The 14,990-nt window shown below is 32.4% G+C and overlaps 7 protein-coding genes across 7 annotated transcripts; 1 reads left to right on the top strand and 6 right to left on the bottom strand.

The window, feature by feature from the left end:
• Window positions 1–1,513: 1,513 nt before the first annotated feature.
• BN7_5908 (SWIRM domain-containing protein) lies at window positions 1,514–2,596 on the bottom strand (the record flags this gene model as incomplete). The annotated part of the gene is made up of 1 exon (XM_011273525.1): window positions 1,514–2,596. The coding sequence occupies one exon, from the start codon at window positions 2,594–2,596 to the stop codon at window positions 1,514–1,516; it is 1,083 nt and encodes a 360-aa protein (XP_011271827.1).
• A 2,569-nt stretch (window positions 2,597–5,165) lies between these two features.
• Window positions 5,166–6,344, bottom strand: RAD28 (Rad28p; the record flags this gene model as incomplete). The annotated part of the gene is made up of 1 exon (XM_011273524.1): window positions 5,166–6,344. One exon carries the CDS (start codon window positions 6,342–6,344, stop codon window positions 5,166–5,168), a length of 1,179 nt encoding a protein of 392 aa, XP_011271826.1.
• Window positions 6,345–6,619: 275 nt separating this feature from the next.
• Window positions 6,620–7,477, bottom strand: BN7_5906 (uncharacterized protein; the record flags this gene model as incomplete). Its single annotated transcript, XM_011273523.1, has 1 exon — window positions 6,620–7,477. One exon carries the CDS (start codon window positions 7,475–7,477, stop codon window positions 6,620–6,622), a length of 858 nt encoding a protein of 285 aa, XP_011271825.1.
• Window positions 7,478–7,618: 141 nt separating this feature from the next.
• Window positions 7,619–8,956, bottom strand: BN7_5905 (uncharacterized protein; the record flags this gene model as incomplete). The annotated part of the gene is made up of 1 exon (XM_011273522.1): window positions 7,619–8,956. The coding sequence occupies one exon, from the start codon at window positions 8,954–8,956 to the stop codon at window positions 7,619–7,621; it is 1,338 nt and encodes a 445-aa protein (XP_011271824.1).
• Window positions 8,957–9,352: 396 nt separating this feature from the next.
• Window positions 9,353–10,729, bottom strand: SES1 (serine--tRNA ligase SES1; the record flags this gene model as incomplete). The annotated part of the gene is made up of 1 exon (XM_011273521.1): window positions 9,353–10,729. One exon carries the CDS (start codon window positions 10,727–10,729, stop codon window positions 9,353–9,355), a length of 1,377 nt encoding a protein of 458 aa, XP_011271823.1.
• An 823-nt stretch (window positions 10,730–11,552) lies between these two features.
• On the bottom strand, window positions 11,553–12,250 carry BN7_5903 (uncharacterized protein; the record flags this gene model as incomplete). The annotated part of the gene is made up of 2 exons (XM_011273520.1): window positions 11,553–12,163; window positions 12,223–12,250. 2 exons carry the CDS (start codon window positions 12,248–12,250, stop codon window positions 11,553–11,555), a joined length of 639 nt encoding a protein of 212 aa, XP_011271822.1.
• A 491-nt stretch (window positions 12,251–12,741) lies between these two features.
• On the top strand, window positions 12,742–14,865 carry ENP2 (ribosome biosynthesis protein ENP2; the record flags this gene model as incomplete). The annotated part of the gene is made up of 1 exon (XM_011273519.1): window positions 12,742–14,865. One exon carries the CDS (start codon window positions 12,742–12,744, stop codon window positions 14,863–14,865), a length of 2,124 nt encoding a protein of 707 aa, XP_011271821.1.
• Between the last annotated feature and the right edge of the window lie 125 nt (window positions 14,866–14,990).

Below are 14,990 nucleotides of genomic sequence, written 5' to 3'. Positions count from 1 at the left end.
ATTTCCCATTGTTTGATAGGTTTACACCAACTATTTTCATACTGAGATTTTAATTCAATTCCATATTGCTTACATCAACATATTGCTTTACACATAACTATCCTCTCGTCCAAGAACAGAAAATTCACAGGTTAATCTCCAATTTCAATTGATACATACCTTCGTTTAACAGGTCTTAGACTGAATTTGGATTTCCATTGTCACCAAATTTATCATAGTATGTCTAACCATGTTTCAAATAATAACCAACCAGCTACACATAAATGTACCATATTATTACACAATGAATTACAAAACTTGATAATCCATCCAACTTCTGGTATTTCAGCATTTCCTTCCAATGAAAATAATAGATTATTTTGGAGAGGTACAATTATTGGGCCTAAAAATACTCCATTTGAAATTTATTTTATAAACTTGAAATTATTATATTCAATCCAAATCATCCATTTGTTGCACCAGAAGTATTCTTTTATTACAAGGATATGGCATCCAATTATTTCTTCAAGAGATGGTAAAATTTGTGTTGATACATTAAATAAAAAATAGTCACCTTGTTTGACAGTAAAATCTTTGTTATTATCAATTCAATCATTACTTTCTGGACCTAATGAAGCATCTCCATTGAATATAAGTGCTTCTCGAATATTACATTTGAAAGATACAAACCGAGCTAATTATTTGAATGAAGTGATGACTAGAAATGTTTATGATGGAATACCACTAAGTAAAGCTATAAGAAATGTAGGTGAGATGTTAGGACGTCTGTGAAGAAAGTGAACAAATTGCTTGTGAATTGAATCTTGTATAGAGTTTTGATGATATCAATATAATTTACATCTTTATCGTATCAAAAGTCCCATATGTAATCAAGTAGGTAGTACTACACTCAAAATTTTCAATATAGAACAAATATGTATGTATTATTAACCCAAAATATCGCAAAACCAATTAAACTAAAACTTATAACAACCATAATAAAAAACAAAACTAAAATAAACCTGAACAATATGTATGATATGTTAACTTAAAAACCAAACAACCCATAATTAAAAAACAAACTTATAACATATAATATATAATATAACTTAAAATAATAAAAAAACACTTTGAAATAGTAAATGCACCAACTATTAAATTGTAAACGAATGTGTACCCTGATTATATTCTCTTATCTTATCCCAAATGATCTATACTTGCACATGATATTATAATTAAACCTTTATAATATTGAAAAAAAACCCCTTGACCCCAATGAAATATTATTAATTATTATTTGATATTGTGACAGTGATATATAGATATGCAATTATATGATACTTCCTTTGACTTATTTACATGAAATTAAACTTCTTATGCTGATTATAATGTAACACTTTCCCTTTACCTTTATGTATGATCTTATCCCTTTGATGCAAAAAACCTAATTATTAAAAACCTGATAACCCTGAAATGTTATGAAGACTATGATGAAAAGACAAAAACAATTAAACTCATATAAAGTTTGTATTGATCACATGAATTTTTCAAATTTTTCATCTTGTAACCAACCAATTTTTTCAAATGCTGCAAATAATCTACTTGCTTTATTAACATCAATTCTACATGATTTTTGTGCATCTGTTCTTCTGAATGGCAAACCTTTCTTCATTCTTGTAACTTTTTCTGCAAATAATCTTCTTTTAGAATCCAAGAACAAATTACATGGTAATCTTAAAATTGATGCTAATGTAGCTTCAGCTGGATGTAATTTATCAAGTAATGGATCATCAGCAAGACTCATTGGTTGACCTTTCCATTCAACTTTCAAACATCTATTATTGTTTGGTAATAAATTAGTATCTGGTGAATAATCAGGAATTGATTCCCAATCAATAACCATTGGTGGAACTGATGGTGAAGAAACTGGTTTTCTTCTTTTAACTGGTGGTGGTGTAGAAACTCTTGAAATATCTGAAGGATTTTCTAATGCTTGAGATGATTCTCTAGCAATACGACGTGTTCTAACCTTTTCATATTGACTGTTATAGTCAGAATCACTATTATAACCAACAGATGATGAAACATTACCATTACCATTCTCATAAACAGATCTAATGATTCTTCTTGGTGCATATCTTCTTGTAAGTTTGGAAATATGACCATTGTGTTTTGATGAAGAACGGTTAGTATATTCTCTGATGAAATTGATTTGAGCTCTCTTGAAGTTTTTAGATCCAATATTACTCCAAGCATTAACATTCAATTGATAGTTTTCATATTTATCAATTGGAAATTCACCAAGTTCAGTTTTATTATTTGATAAAACAACAAATGTGTCGATTTTTTCATTACCACTGTTGAGTAATTGTCTTTGTTGTAGTTCTTTCAAAACATTGTTGTTGTTGTTAGAGGTTTGCGATACCGGAGCTTGAACTGCACCAGCAGCTGAAGATTCTGCACTATGATAAGGAGATAATGGAGGTGAAGGAATTGATTGATCTTCATATAACTTTGGACCAATGAAGTGTGACTTTGATGACTTTCTGTGAATGATAGGTGCATCACTTAAATTGATTTCTGGAGTCATAGCTCCAATAGAAAACTCTGAAGACATATTTGTAACTGTGGTATTATGATATCTGAGATTAGATTCTGAAACGTTAAGCTGCAAATTCGCGATCTTTAGTGTGGTATGCAATTGATTGTGTAGTAATCTGTTTATAGTTGATTTGTGAGCTTTGTTGAAAAGATCTTTATGATTTTGATAGATTCTTTAATCGTTAGTATATAGAGAAAAGGTAAATAAATATTACAAGATTAAAAGAATTTGCAAATATTGAGCTTACTTATTTACATATATAAAAATTTTTTTTGTGACTTGCATTTCTTTTTTTCTTTTCCTTTATCATAATCAACGCGATTTCAAGCCGGAAAAAGAAAAACTATGCAAAGTAATGCGAGTTTTGCCAAAACATTTCTGAGGAAACGAAAAATTGCGAAATTTTTTAAAAGATGAAAAAACCCTGAAGTTTGAAGCTTTGTGAGCATAAACTCAATTCAAATCAATGGTTTTATGAATGTCCATTCGATAGGAATTGTCGATTATGTCTCTTGATTGATTTTACTGGACTAAAATGTCAACTTTTCCCACTTTTCGGAGTCATATTCCCTGGTTACGATAAGAAAAGTTGTTGTGACAACATGAAACAAAAAAAAAAAACTTGTGTGACTTATCAATATTCGTGCGCGGCGAAAGAAAGAAATAAATTTGTGCAAATCCGTTTTTTGCGAAAACTTTTACCTAAAATAGAGACGTTACTTCTGGTTTCTAATTTCTAATAATTACCTGAGTTCCAATTTCTAGTCATCATGAAGTACAGCCTAAAATATCATGACGATGTTGTGAACTTCTATCAATATTTGATAACTTTAACCTTATTCGTCATGTTATGTCTTTTAAATTTTATGGGGCTTGATGATGACGCGTTCTAAATTTAGGAATGCTTGTTACGCAGTGTGATTTTCTATTGTGTTGATAAGTCATGATCGATTTTGACTTGCGAATTGTGTCACCTTTTGTTATGTTGTGGTTTATGATCACCTGAATTCAGCCGGCTCTTGTAGTTCCAGAGTCATGAGTGGAAGGTTTCATGTAAATGGGTACATCATACAAATATTAGATGATCATATTATGACGACGTGATCATCAGCTAATATATAGTGCAAATTTCCGGGTTGAGACGTTAGTGGTTTTCGGGAGATATTGTTTAATTGGTGTATATCGATCAGTTAAGTTTATGCTCAATTTGTGTCAATTGTGCTTGCTTCATTGGTCATTGAGTGGCGAGTGGTAATTCCGGAGGTTTAATTGCTAATTTGATGTTTTCTTACCAGTTATAATTATGTTACTCATGAACTAGTCATCACTTTCAATTTTCTACTAATTAATTAGTTAGTGTATCATTTATTTTGTGCCACTTTTCGCCACGAATCCAAAAACAGTAGACATTGAGATTTTGCGAAAAAGAGACAGCCAAAATTCTCGTAACGTAAAGGCCCTTTAAAAGCACATTTCTTATTTACATGGTAACAGAATACAGAAGTACTAGAACCTTAAATCTTGAGCGTTGTTTTATGAATATCTTTTGCCTATTAATCTTGGATTTGTGACTGTTTTTCTCTTTTTTGTGGTACCCTGCTTTAGCTAACTCAGTATAGACTCTATAACATACTATAGAAGTAGTACATATTGATTGATGAAACGTGAATGCTAGCTAGTTGAAAACTACATAGTTTGGATAATTCTTTGACACTAGCGAAGATAAAATGTCTCTGATTAGTTGGATACAGTTTTATTAGAAATTAGAATGTTATAGAAAAGTAAGCCAAATAGTCATTTTAGTGATTGGCTCTGTTTATAAAATTTTAATTACTTTTGCGCGCGATGTTTCGCAAAAAAAAATTTGCGGCAAAGATTAAATTTGCAGATTCTTTGTCGCGGAAATCCACAGAATTGTGCACTGGAGTTTGAAATCTAGACACCCCATGATAAAAATTTCTAGAAAGCAATTGTGTCGACCGACGTACCAATTATGTATTAGGATAATGTTAGTTTATACAAAGCAATTACGATGAGATGTATATTTGTTATCCACTGGTAAAGTTTTGCTTCCATGATTCTTTCGTCTCGTTTTTTGTTCCCCAGATTTTGCGCTGCATTAAGATTTTTAATTCTAGCGGCAGAAAAAAACGGTTGCGCAAAATTTAGACGCAGATCCGGATAAATCTTTACGTAGGTAAGTACTAAGTAGTAAGGAGTCACCAAGATTCACGACTATAAGTTAGATCGATTTAAATAAAACAGGTTACAGATCCATATTTCATGAGTTAGCACCTTCACTGGTTACTAGATGGAGCTCACTACTCACCAGATGTATCAGCTAGCGAGTAACAAAAATGGTGTATAGTGTATTTTATATATGCTTCAGACCGGCATCATTACCACTATGATCATTTAGATTAAATTATCTTTGATATCTATAAAATCAGTTGTACTAGTCTCATCTTCATATATATAACCTACAATTATTAGAAAAGACCGAACCTAAATGTTCTGAATGCAATATTATTATTTATTATTTTATATTATACTGATAAAAGCCTCAATTAAATGCCACATTGTTTTAAAAGAAATCATCTTCATCCTCTTCAATTATTCTCTCATCTTTTGGACCCCAAATATTTATTTTACCATCAACGGTACCAGAAAAATAAGTAGCACTGTTATTTCCTGAATATGTTAAGCAACAACTTCTACTATTCTCTTGCAAATTTTTTCTCAACCTTGCAACCAATTTACCATCAATTATCCTGAAAACCAAAATTTCTCCATTATCTGAAGGATACCATAAATATTGTAACTCAGTTTCACTAATTGGACTCAATAAAATAGTTTTGTAGCTTGGAAATTTATTTCTTACAAAAGGTCCAAAGTTTAATAATGTATTTACTGCACCTATAGGTTCCAAGTCCCAAACTCTAATCTTTTCATCATTACCCGTTGTAATTAGTGATTTACCACTAGGAAACCAACTGAGTCCATTGACAGCTCTAGCATGAGCCTTAACCGATGATTTTAAAACCCCAACTTTTTTACTATCATTTGAGCTAATAGGAGCAGATTCATCAGTTCTATAAAGATCCAATTGTACAAGACAAGAATCTGTCCGGCGTATATCCCAAATTCTAACTTCACCTTCTGAACTTCCAGTTGCCAATTCATTAGGATTATTTGGCGACCACTTTACACTTGTAATACCCCCATTATGACCCGTTAAACTGTGAACAGCCGATGTAGTCTTCAAGTCCAATATTCTAACATGGGAACTATCAGCACCACTAGCAATTAATGAATGATCACCAGTTTCTGAAATATCAAAACAATGTACTTTTGAGTTCAAATTAAAGCTGAAAGCTTCATCCATGGTATTTGTGTCCCATACTTTTAGTTCAGAATCGTAGGAGCTAGATAAGAACATACCCATATCGAAAGGCCACCATTTCACATCAGTAACACCATATTCATGACCCCCATTACTTTTGTTCAAATCACCGATAATATCAGCCTTCACTTGACCCACTTTGAAAATCTTTATTGATGAATCAGCACCACCAGAAAGCAAAAATCTGTGATTGATTTTATCGAAGTCTAGAGCATTAATTGATCCAACAGTTTTCTTCTTGGTTGAGAACTTGGGATATTCCTGAGCTTCCAAGTTGTAATAAAGAGCCTCAGTCGACGTCCTTTCAAAGTTTTTGCATGATACTTTACCCAGCTGCCTATCTAGAAGAAGGGATTGCATCGAACATTGACTGATCTTCAATTGAGATGAATCGAATTAGAATGAGTTTTCAAGGGTTACGTTGAAGGATGATTCTAGTAAAATCAATCACAACGAAATTAACCACATTCGCGATTTTGCCATCAAGAGTTCTACTTCACATAAACAAAGAATAATGTTACTTTTTTAAACAAACTATACACTCTCCAGTGGCAGAATTTCTGATTCCCATTCAGATAAAAATGTTCTATACTCACAAGAGTGAGTGACCTCGGGAAGAAGATAAATGCTCAAACTTAAGCGGCCATTGCTGATTCATCTGTTGTTGGTGATGTTGATTCTGAACTGTTATAATATTTCATCAACTGTTTTTCTCTGACTTTGCCTAAATATGGTTCTGACTCTGATCGGTGTCTTTCAAAATCCTCAAAGAAGTCCATGAAATCATCGACCTCCACCTTGTCGCAAAAATTAGCTCTGACTGATTCCACACTGGCATTTACGTTGTGTTTTGATTTTAAAATAGGTCTGACTGAAACTAATGGATCATTCAAAGTACTGACGATCTGATCGATGCTCGAATATTGATATGATGGCTTAACTTCTGGCTTTATATGGTAGGTGCTAAATCTAGAAAGTGTTGAAATTTTGAAAGTCTTCAATCTATGCGCAGAGTTTGGTGATAGTGCAGATGCAGAGCTTAGGTTGAGCGATCCTCTGTTTTTGAATTGATCTGCTCGTTTTTCAATTTCTGATTGGTTTATAATGTTCTCCTTACCACCTGATTGGGATAAAGATGCTTTATACTTTTGGAACTTTGATCTTTTCGATCCATCATAAAGAAGTAATTGTGCAAATTTATCAAATTTTATGGAAGCAATTTTTGAGTTTTCAGTATTTGGTGAAATTGGCGACACAATTGAATCATCAAAGAACCTAGGATCTTTAATACTAGATACTCTATTATTCTCTTGCTCTGAATTGGAGGAAGAAAAATCATCAGGATCATATCTCTCATCAATATCTATCCCTTCAGATAGATTTTCAGCTAAACCTGATATGATGTTATGATCTTGTTTTAAGGCTGGTACGACCACTGAAATTGGACAATAAGTTGAATGGCTGCTCAAAGAATTCAGATCACCTAAGTGCATTTTGTTAATATATTGTTTTAATATTGGTATAATCTGTGAACAAAACTGAATACATACTAATTGATCTTTTATCATTTTTGAAAACTGAGATCACTCTTTTTAATACCGATCTCGATCTTGGGAGAGATATGGAGGAAGTTGCTAAAAAGAACATGTTAGTCTCCAAATATCACAAAATATAAAAGGGAAATACTTACGCTCTAGTTGATCTATCAATGCTTCATCCAAAGAAATGGTTTCAGCTTCCTTAAAATGAGGAGATCCCACTCCATACAGATATTTGTTTCCTTGGTCTTGATTGTTTTCAAATAAAGCTTTAAACACTTCAGGAGTTGGAACTGGTGAAAATATATCGTCTCTTGGAGGGTCATCTTCAGACCCAATTGGACGATGCTCAATTATTAGATTGCCCTGCTCTCTATTATTCTCTCCAGAATTTGCTGGTACCAAAGACTGAGGACATTCAGCAGAATCCTGCTGAGCACTTGTGGAAGAAGTTGATGAGTTTTGATCTTCTATTGGTAATCTTAACATTGGATGAAACTGAGCAATTTCATTAGTGCTTCCAGAGGTATTTTCAATGTTATCATCATCAGACGGGGTTCCAACTTCAGAGATTGTTTCTGCGGTTGCACTATCTGAAAGATCCGACGGAGGTTGAGCTACCACTCCATACTCATTATTACTGATATCATTGGTAGTGAATTTCTCTCCTTGTTTTACGTTCCCGCTGTTAGATCTTAAAGTTTCTTCAGTGTCAGATTCAGAGTTTGAATCACCAGTCATTGGAGGAAGAGTGAAAAGTTGTTTTCTCAAGCTTTGAAGATTTTCATATGTTAATTCATTTAATGGAGAATAAACAGGAATTTGATCTCTATCACTAAATTCTTTTGTATCTTGGTTCCTTAGCATCAACGTATCGAAGTACTTGTCAAAGTTCTCTGTTTTGTATTGGTGATAACATGTATATGCATCGTCAGGAATTTCCTCTTCAATTGGCGTATTCAATATCTTTTGATGAATAAATTGAGATGTACTTCTTTTATGTCTTATCTTACTTAGTCTTGTTTGTTTTCCATAATGATGTATTTTACCCAACCACTTATTAAGACCGTGTAACCTCTTTGTTTTAGATATTGGTGTACCTTCTTGATCATAACTATAGACATCACTAGAGTCTAATATATCCGATTCTGCACCTTCATCAATAACACGAATCATATCCTCAGTATAATCACCAGTCAGATTCATTTGCTCTGCACTGAATAAAGGGTTTGGCTTATAGTCATAGTGTCTTTTTATTCCCTTACTGAAAACCTTATGTAAAGTAAGCCTTTTTGACGCTTTTCCTAAATCTTCATCACCAACTCTTGGTCTTTTTCTCAAAACCACCTTTTCAGACTCTGGACTTGAAGACGTATCATACCCAAAAGAAGCACCTAAACTATCTCTAAATGAAATTCTCGTTTCTGTGATCATCTTGCAACTTTATACTAGTTTGTATATGTAATTCAATCTGTTGAACCTTGACCTCTATAGCAACTAGCTAGTGTGTAGACAAAAATTCAAATAGCTATGGTTGAAAGCTGATACTAAGATGCAATGGTTAATTTGATAAGAATGATTAGCTTTATGAAGAAGCTTTAGATATAAAACTCGGAATTTTTGATTAAGATATTCAAATAAAAAAAAAATAATCTATACGTTAACACAAAAACAAAAGCCGATAATATCCGAACTAATGCTGCTCCTACAATTTCTCAATAGATACAATAGTATTTAACTTACTCTTGCACACTTCTACAGGCTTGAAAGAGAGGTCATTAAACAAGCTTTATATTGAAAAAAAGGATCTGTTATAAAGGATATACTAATCTATTTCTTTTTTTGGGAAGTTGAGTTCTTTGGAAGATCTTTTAAGTATGGAATAAATTCTGGTTCACCTGGAATGTATTTTCTTAAAACTTCTGGGATAACTAAACCATCATCGGTTTGATAATTTTCTAAGATACAACATAAAGCACGTTCAGTAGCACATAAAGTTGAGTTCAAACAATGAACGTATTTCTTTTCACGTTCGTTTAATTTCTTTATACCTGATCTGATTTCCAAGTTTCTTGATTGGTAATCGGTACAGTTTGAACATGAGACCAATTCTTTATATTCTTGTTGGAATGGGAACCAAGCTTCTAAATCATATTTTTTAGCAGCAGCGTTGTTTAATTCACCTGAGACAATACCAACGACTCTATAAGGTAAACCTAATGATTGATAGAATTGTTCTGATAAGTTAATCATACGATCAAATTCTTCCCATGATTTTTCTGGTTCAGTGATACAGAATTGTTCAATTTTTTCGAAAGCATGGACACGGAAAATACCCCAAGCATCTTTACCATGAGAACCAGCTTCTCTTCTGAAACATGATGAGTAACCAGCATAACGAACAGGTAATTGTTCAGCTGGACTTTCAAACCATTCACCAGCGTGATAAGCTGAAATTGGTTGTTCTGAAGTAGCGATTAAATATTTTTCATCATCACCATCGATAACTTTGTATAATTCTTCATCAAATTGTGATAATTGAGCAGTTTTGGCCATAACATCCTTGTTCATCATAACTGGGGCTTGTAATGGAACATAATCTTTTTTAGTTAAGAATGATAAACCATAGTTAATTAAAGCTTGGTTCAAGAAAACACCGTAACTTCTTAAGAAATAACCACGGTGACCAACAATACGAGCACCACGTTCTGGATCATAACCATCAAGACGTAATAAGACTTCATGATGTGATAATTTAGCTTCTTTACCAGTAGCGGTAGCAATTTTACCGATTTCACCAGAGCCTTCTGGCTTCCAAGTGTTTCTTAATTCGTTGTTATCTTCGTTGTTTGAAACAACAACTGATTCATGAACCAAGTTACCGACAGTGTTAACTTTAGCTTTTAAAGCTAAATCAGCTTCTTGTTCTTTTTGAACTAAAGCTTTCTTTTGTTCAGCAATTTCATCTTTTTTTTTCAATAATTCAGAGGCATCTTCTTTAGCTTTGAATTTCAAACCAATTTCCTTTTGGACTTTGTTTTGTTCTTTGTTAGCAGCGTCTAATTCGAATCTAATTCTAGTCCATTCTTTGTAATCAGCGATGATTTCATCAACAATTTCAACTGGAGCAAAACGAGCAGCTTGTGATTTACGGATAGCTTCTGGGTTACCACCTTTTTCTTCAATAAATTGGGTAATGTCTAACATTATGGAATATGTCTATTGAGTTGGCAAAAGGTCAAGTCTCAATCACTCTTATACTCATCAATTTTTTTTCATACTCAAAAAAATATGACACGACAAAAAAAGTCGCTGAAGGAGCACAAATCCCGCGACAGTGACTACGGATTATGCAGAGATTAGAATTGAAGATGCGATATGGATTGGTATTATGCTGATGATTCTTGTAGAACGAGAAACTGAAATAGTGGCGAGGAGGTGATGTACATATGAAATATTCAAGATTTAAAGTTACAAGGACAGTGGGCACAGATTGAGTGAGTAATAAAACATTTGGGTGGAATCTCCAGTCAAAAGAGCTCAGGGATGGTATATCTTGATTGTAACTCCTTTGAACGGTGCTTTTATGGAATGAAATCTTGGGAATAGGAAAAACAATAGTTTATATATATTTCAATAGCAAAATTACCTATTTAAGGACTGATATAATGGAAAAATATTGGTTTAATGCTAAAATGAAAAGTGGCCGAACCAATGGTGACATGTCACGGTCTGAGCACACAATACCCGATTTTTTGATAATTATGGACTGATGGTCCAGAGGTTAGGACGTCGCCTTTACACGGCGAAGGTCCCGGGTTCAATCCCCGGTCGGTTCATTTTTTGCCATTTTTGGCTCAAAATTTTTTTTTTGTACTTTAATTCGAATTGGATTACTTCCTGAAGTTTCAGTTTTTATGGGTTATAATAGATAATGATCAATTGTATTTTAATGCTCAAATTATAAATGTGTTGATTATTTATGCTGGCTGGCAAGTTGTAATTTCCGGATGCGGAACTCTCATCGACTTTAAAACTTGACATAACCTTTACCTTCAACAAATGTTGCTAAGACAGGGATATCTTTGTTTTCATTTTCAGCCAAGTCAAAGTAGAATTTATCAGCAGCTTCACCACTGGTACCTTTCATAACTGGACCACCTTCGATAGTTCTTTCATCGGCATAGTAAAACTTGAAACCCTCTTTGGAAAAGAATTCATTAGCAACGGTTAATGCAGAATAAGCACCAGATTTACCCAAGCCAAGAGATACGACCAGTGGGAAAGGTTTAAAGGCTTGTATATTACCTGTATAAATGAAAGCTTTAGGTTTATCATTTGTTAAAGTTTTGAAAGACTTAGCAGCTTCTTGAATCGCCAATAGGGCACTTGTAACATTGATAGTTTGATCAGATTCAACTTCTTGAACTGTTAATTTCAAAAACTCCTCTCCATTTGGGGTAAAGCGGGACATAGCAGAAGCATTATAAACAACAACATTTGGTTCACCGAATAATTCTTTAGTTTCAGAGAAAACAGCCGGAACAACTGTAGTGTCTCCTAGATCACCTTTAAAATGAAAATGCGTTTCACTCGTAGCATTAGATAGTGTCAATTTATCACTTCTTGAAACAGTAACAACTTTGTAACCATTTTGTAAAAATTTTGTGAAACATGAGCACCAACTTTGGCACCAGCACCGAAGATAATTGCAACGTTTGAAGTCATTTCAGATAATTTATGGTATTGTTAATTGGATATAAGACTTGAATGATATAATCAGAAAATAAATTTAGCACATTTATAAAATTGTGGGAATCATCACTTCTTTATAACTTTCCTTTGGGTATAACTGATCCTCGATTTCAGTCAAATGGGGATTATCACCACATATAGATACCACATAACTGTATAATAACCAAACAATCGATAACTGCGTTTAAATCCCCCTGGAGGCCGTCAAATTTGTCAAAAGTTTTTGGTTTTTAAAGTTACCAAATCGATAAAGAATTCTTTACAGATTACATGTTTACGAAGGTTAAAAGTTTATCCGCTTTAGAGACACGTATTCCCATGACAGCAGATATTACCCGGAGCTCCAGTATCTAAATTTTTTTTTTATGTAGTATAAGCTCATCTCATCTCTATAGTAAATAAAAGTAGAAAGCCTGAGTATATCTTGAAATTAAGGTTTCTGGTTGTAATTAAAACTTTTCAATATGGTTCTTAAATCAACATATGCTGGTGATGTCTCAGTTTATCAAGTTTCAGGGGCTAATGTCTCTAGATCTTTACCAGATTGGATAGCTAAAAAGAGAAAGAAGTCATTAAAAAATGATTTAGAATATCAAAATAGAATAGAATTGATTCAAGATTTTGAATTTAGTGAAGCTTCAAATAAAGTTAAAGTTAGTCCTGATGGTCAATATGCGATGGCTACAGGTACTTATAAACCACAAATTCATGTTTATGATTTTGCAAATTTATCATTAAAATTTGAAAGACATACAGATTGTGAAAATGTTGATTTTGAAATATTATCAAATGATTGGACTAAATCTGTTCATTTACAAAATGATAGAAGTATAGAATTTCAAAACAAAGGTGGGATGCATTATAGAACAAGAATACCTAAATTTGGTAGAAATTTAGCTTATAACTCTGTTAATTGTGATTTATACATTTCTGCAAGTGGTAATGAATTATACAGATTAAATTTAGATCAAGGAAGATATTTAAACCCATTTATTCTTGATGTTGATGAATCAAAAGGATCAGGTGCTAATCATGTCAGTTTCAGTACAACAAATGGTCTTATAGCTGCTGGGTTAGAAGATGGTACTGTGGAATTTTGGGATTCAAGAGCAAAATCAAGAGTTGCAAAATTATCATTACCAACAAATAATTTTAGTGATCAAGGATTTCAAGTTTCAACAACAAGTTTCAAAAATGATGGATTAAATTTTGCATGTGGTACATCAACTGGTTATTCATATTTATACGATTTAAGAAGTTCAACACCAACATTAGTAAAAGATCATGGTTATGGATTTGATATTAAAAAATTCATTTGGTTAAATGATAATAAATTCTTAGCATCAGATAAAAGAATTGCTAAAATATATAATCAAAATGATGGTAAATTATATGCATCAATGGAACCAAGTGTTGATATTAATGATATTGAACATATTCCAGATACTGGTATGTTTTTCACAGCCAATGAAGGTATTCAAATGCATACATATTATATACCGAACTTGGGTCCAGCTCCAAGATGGTGTTCATTCTTGGATAACATTACTGAAGAATTGGAAGAAAAACCAGCAGATTCAGTTTATTCCAATTATAGATTTATTACTAGAGATGATGTTTCTAAATTGAATTTGACCCATTTGGTCGGTACAAAAGTTCTTAGATCTTATATGCATGGTTTCTTTATTAATACAGAATTATATGATAAGGTTAATTTAATTGCTAATCCTAATTCATATAGAGATGAAAGAGAAAGAGAAATTAGAAAAAGAATTGAAAAAGAAAGAGAATCAAGAATTAGAACAACAGGTGCTGTTACTGCAACCAAAGTTAAAGTTAATAAAGATCTTGCAGAGAAATTGGCTAAAAAATCAGGTTCTCAAGCTACAGAAAGTATTATTAATGATGATCGTTTCAAAGAATTATTCGAAAATCCAGAATTTCAAGTTGATAAAGAATCTTTCGAATATAAACAACTTAACCCTGTGGAATCGACCACTGATGGTGATTCTAAACGTTCTAGAGCTTTAACAGCTGCTGAAGAATCAGATGAAGAAAGAATCAAGAGAGCTAATGGTGAAGATCAAAGTTCAGATGATGAAGATAGTGAATCAGAAAGTGAATCAAGTGATTCAGAAAGTGAAGATGAAAAAGATTCAAATAAAGAACAATTAGATAGATTACAACAATTAAAGATTAAAAAGCAATTAGATGCAGTTAAAAGAAAGAAAGAAGCTAAAGATAAATCTGATAAATTCTTAAATGAAATGAGAACTTATGCAACTGATAATAATAATGGAGGTATTCAAAAAAATCAAGTTTCATTTGATAAACAATTACAACGTATTAAGAATAAACAAGAAAGAGAAAATTCTTCAAAGAAGAATGAAGTTTTAAGAAGACATGCAAGAGGTGAAGCTGAATTAACATTTATTCCAAAGAAATCATCAGATAAAAAACCAAAGAAACAAGTTTCATTTGATAGTGATGATGAAGATGAACAAGATGCTGAAAGTAAACATGGTAGAACAAAACAAAGATTTGATGGTCGTAGAAGAGCTAGTAAGAATGCATTCCGTGGTATGTAAAAAAATTTATACATAGATACAAATTAATATAAAATCAAATTTGCATATAGTTAGAAAAGACCTTTTAATGTAAGGATATATATATATATATATATATATATATATATATATATATATATATATAT

Source organism: Wickerhamomyces ciferrii, contig 00239 (genome assembly GCF_000313485.1).
Source record: "Wickerhamomyces ciferrii WGS project CAIF00000000 data, strain NRRL Y-1031 F-60-10, contig 00239, whole genome shotgun sequence".
Taxonomy (NCBI): Eukaryota; Fungi; Ascomycota; class Saccharomycetes; order Phaffomycetales; family Wickerhamomycetaceae; genus Hansenula; species Hansenula ciferrii.
Note: the sequence above shows the minus strand (reverse complement) of the source record. Positions and strands in the feature narration are given on the sequence as shown.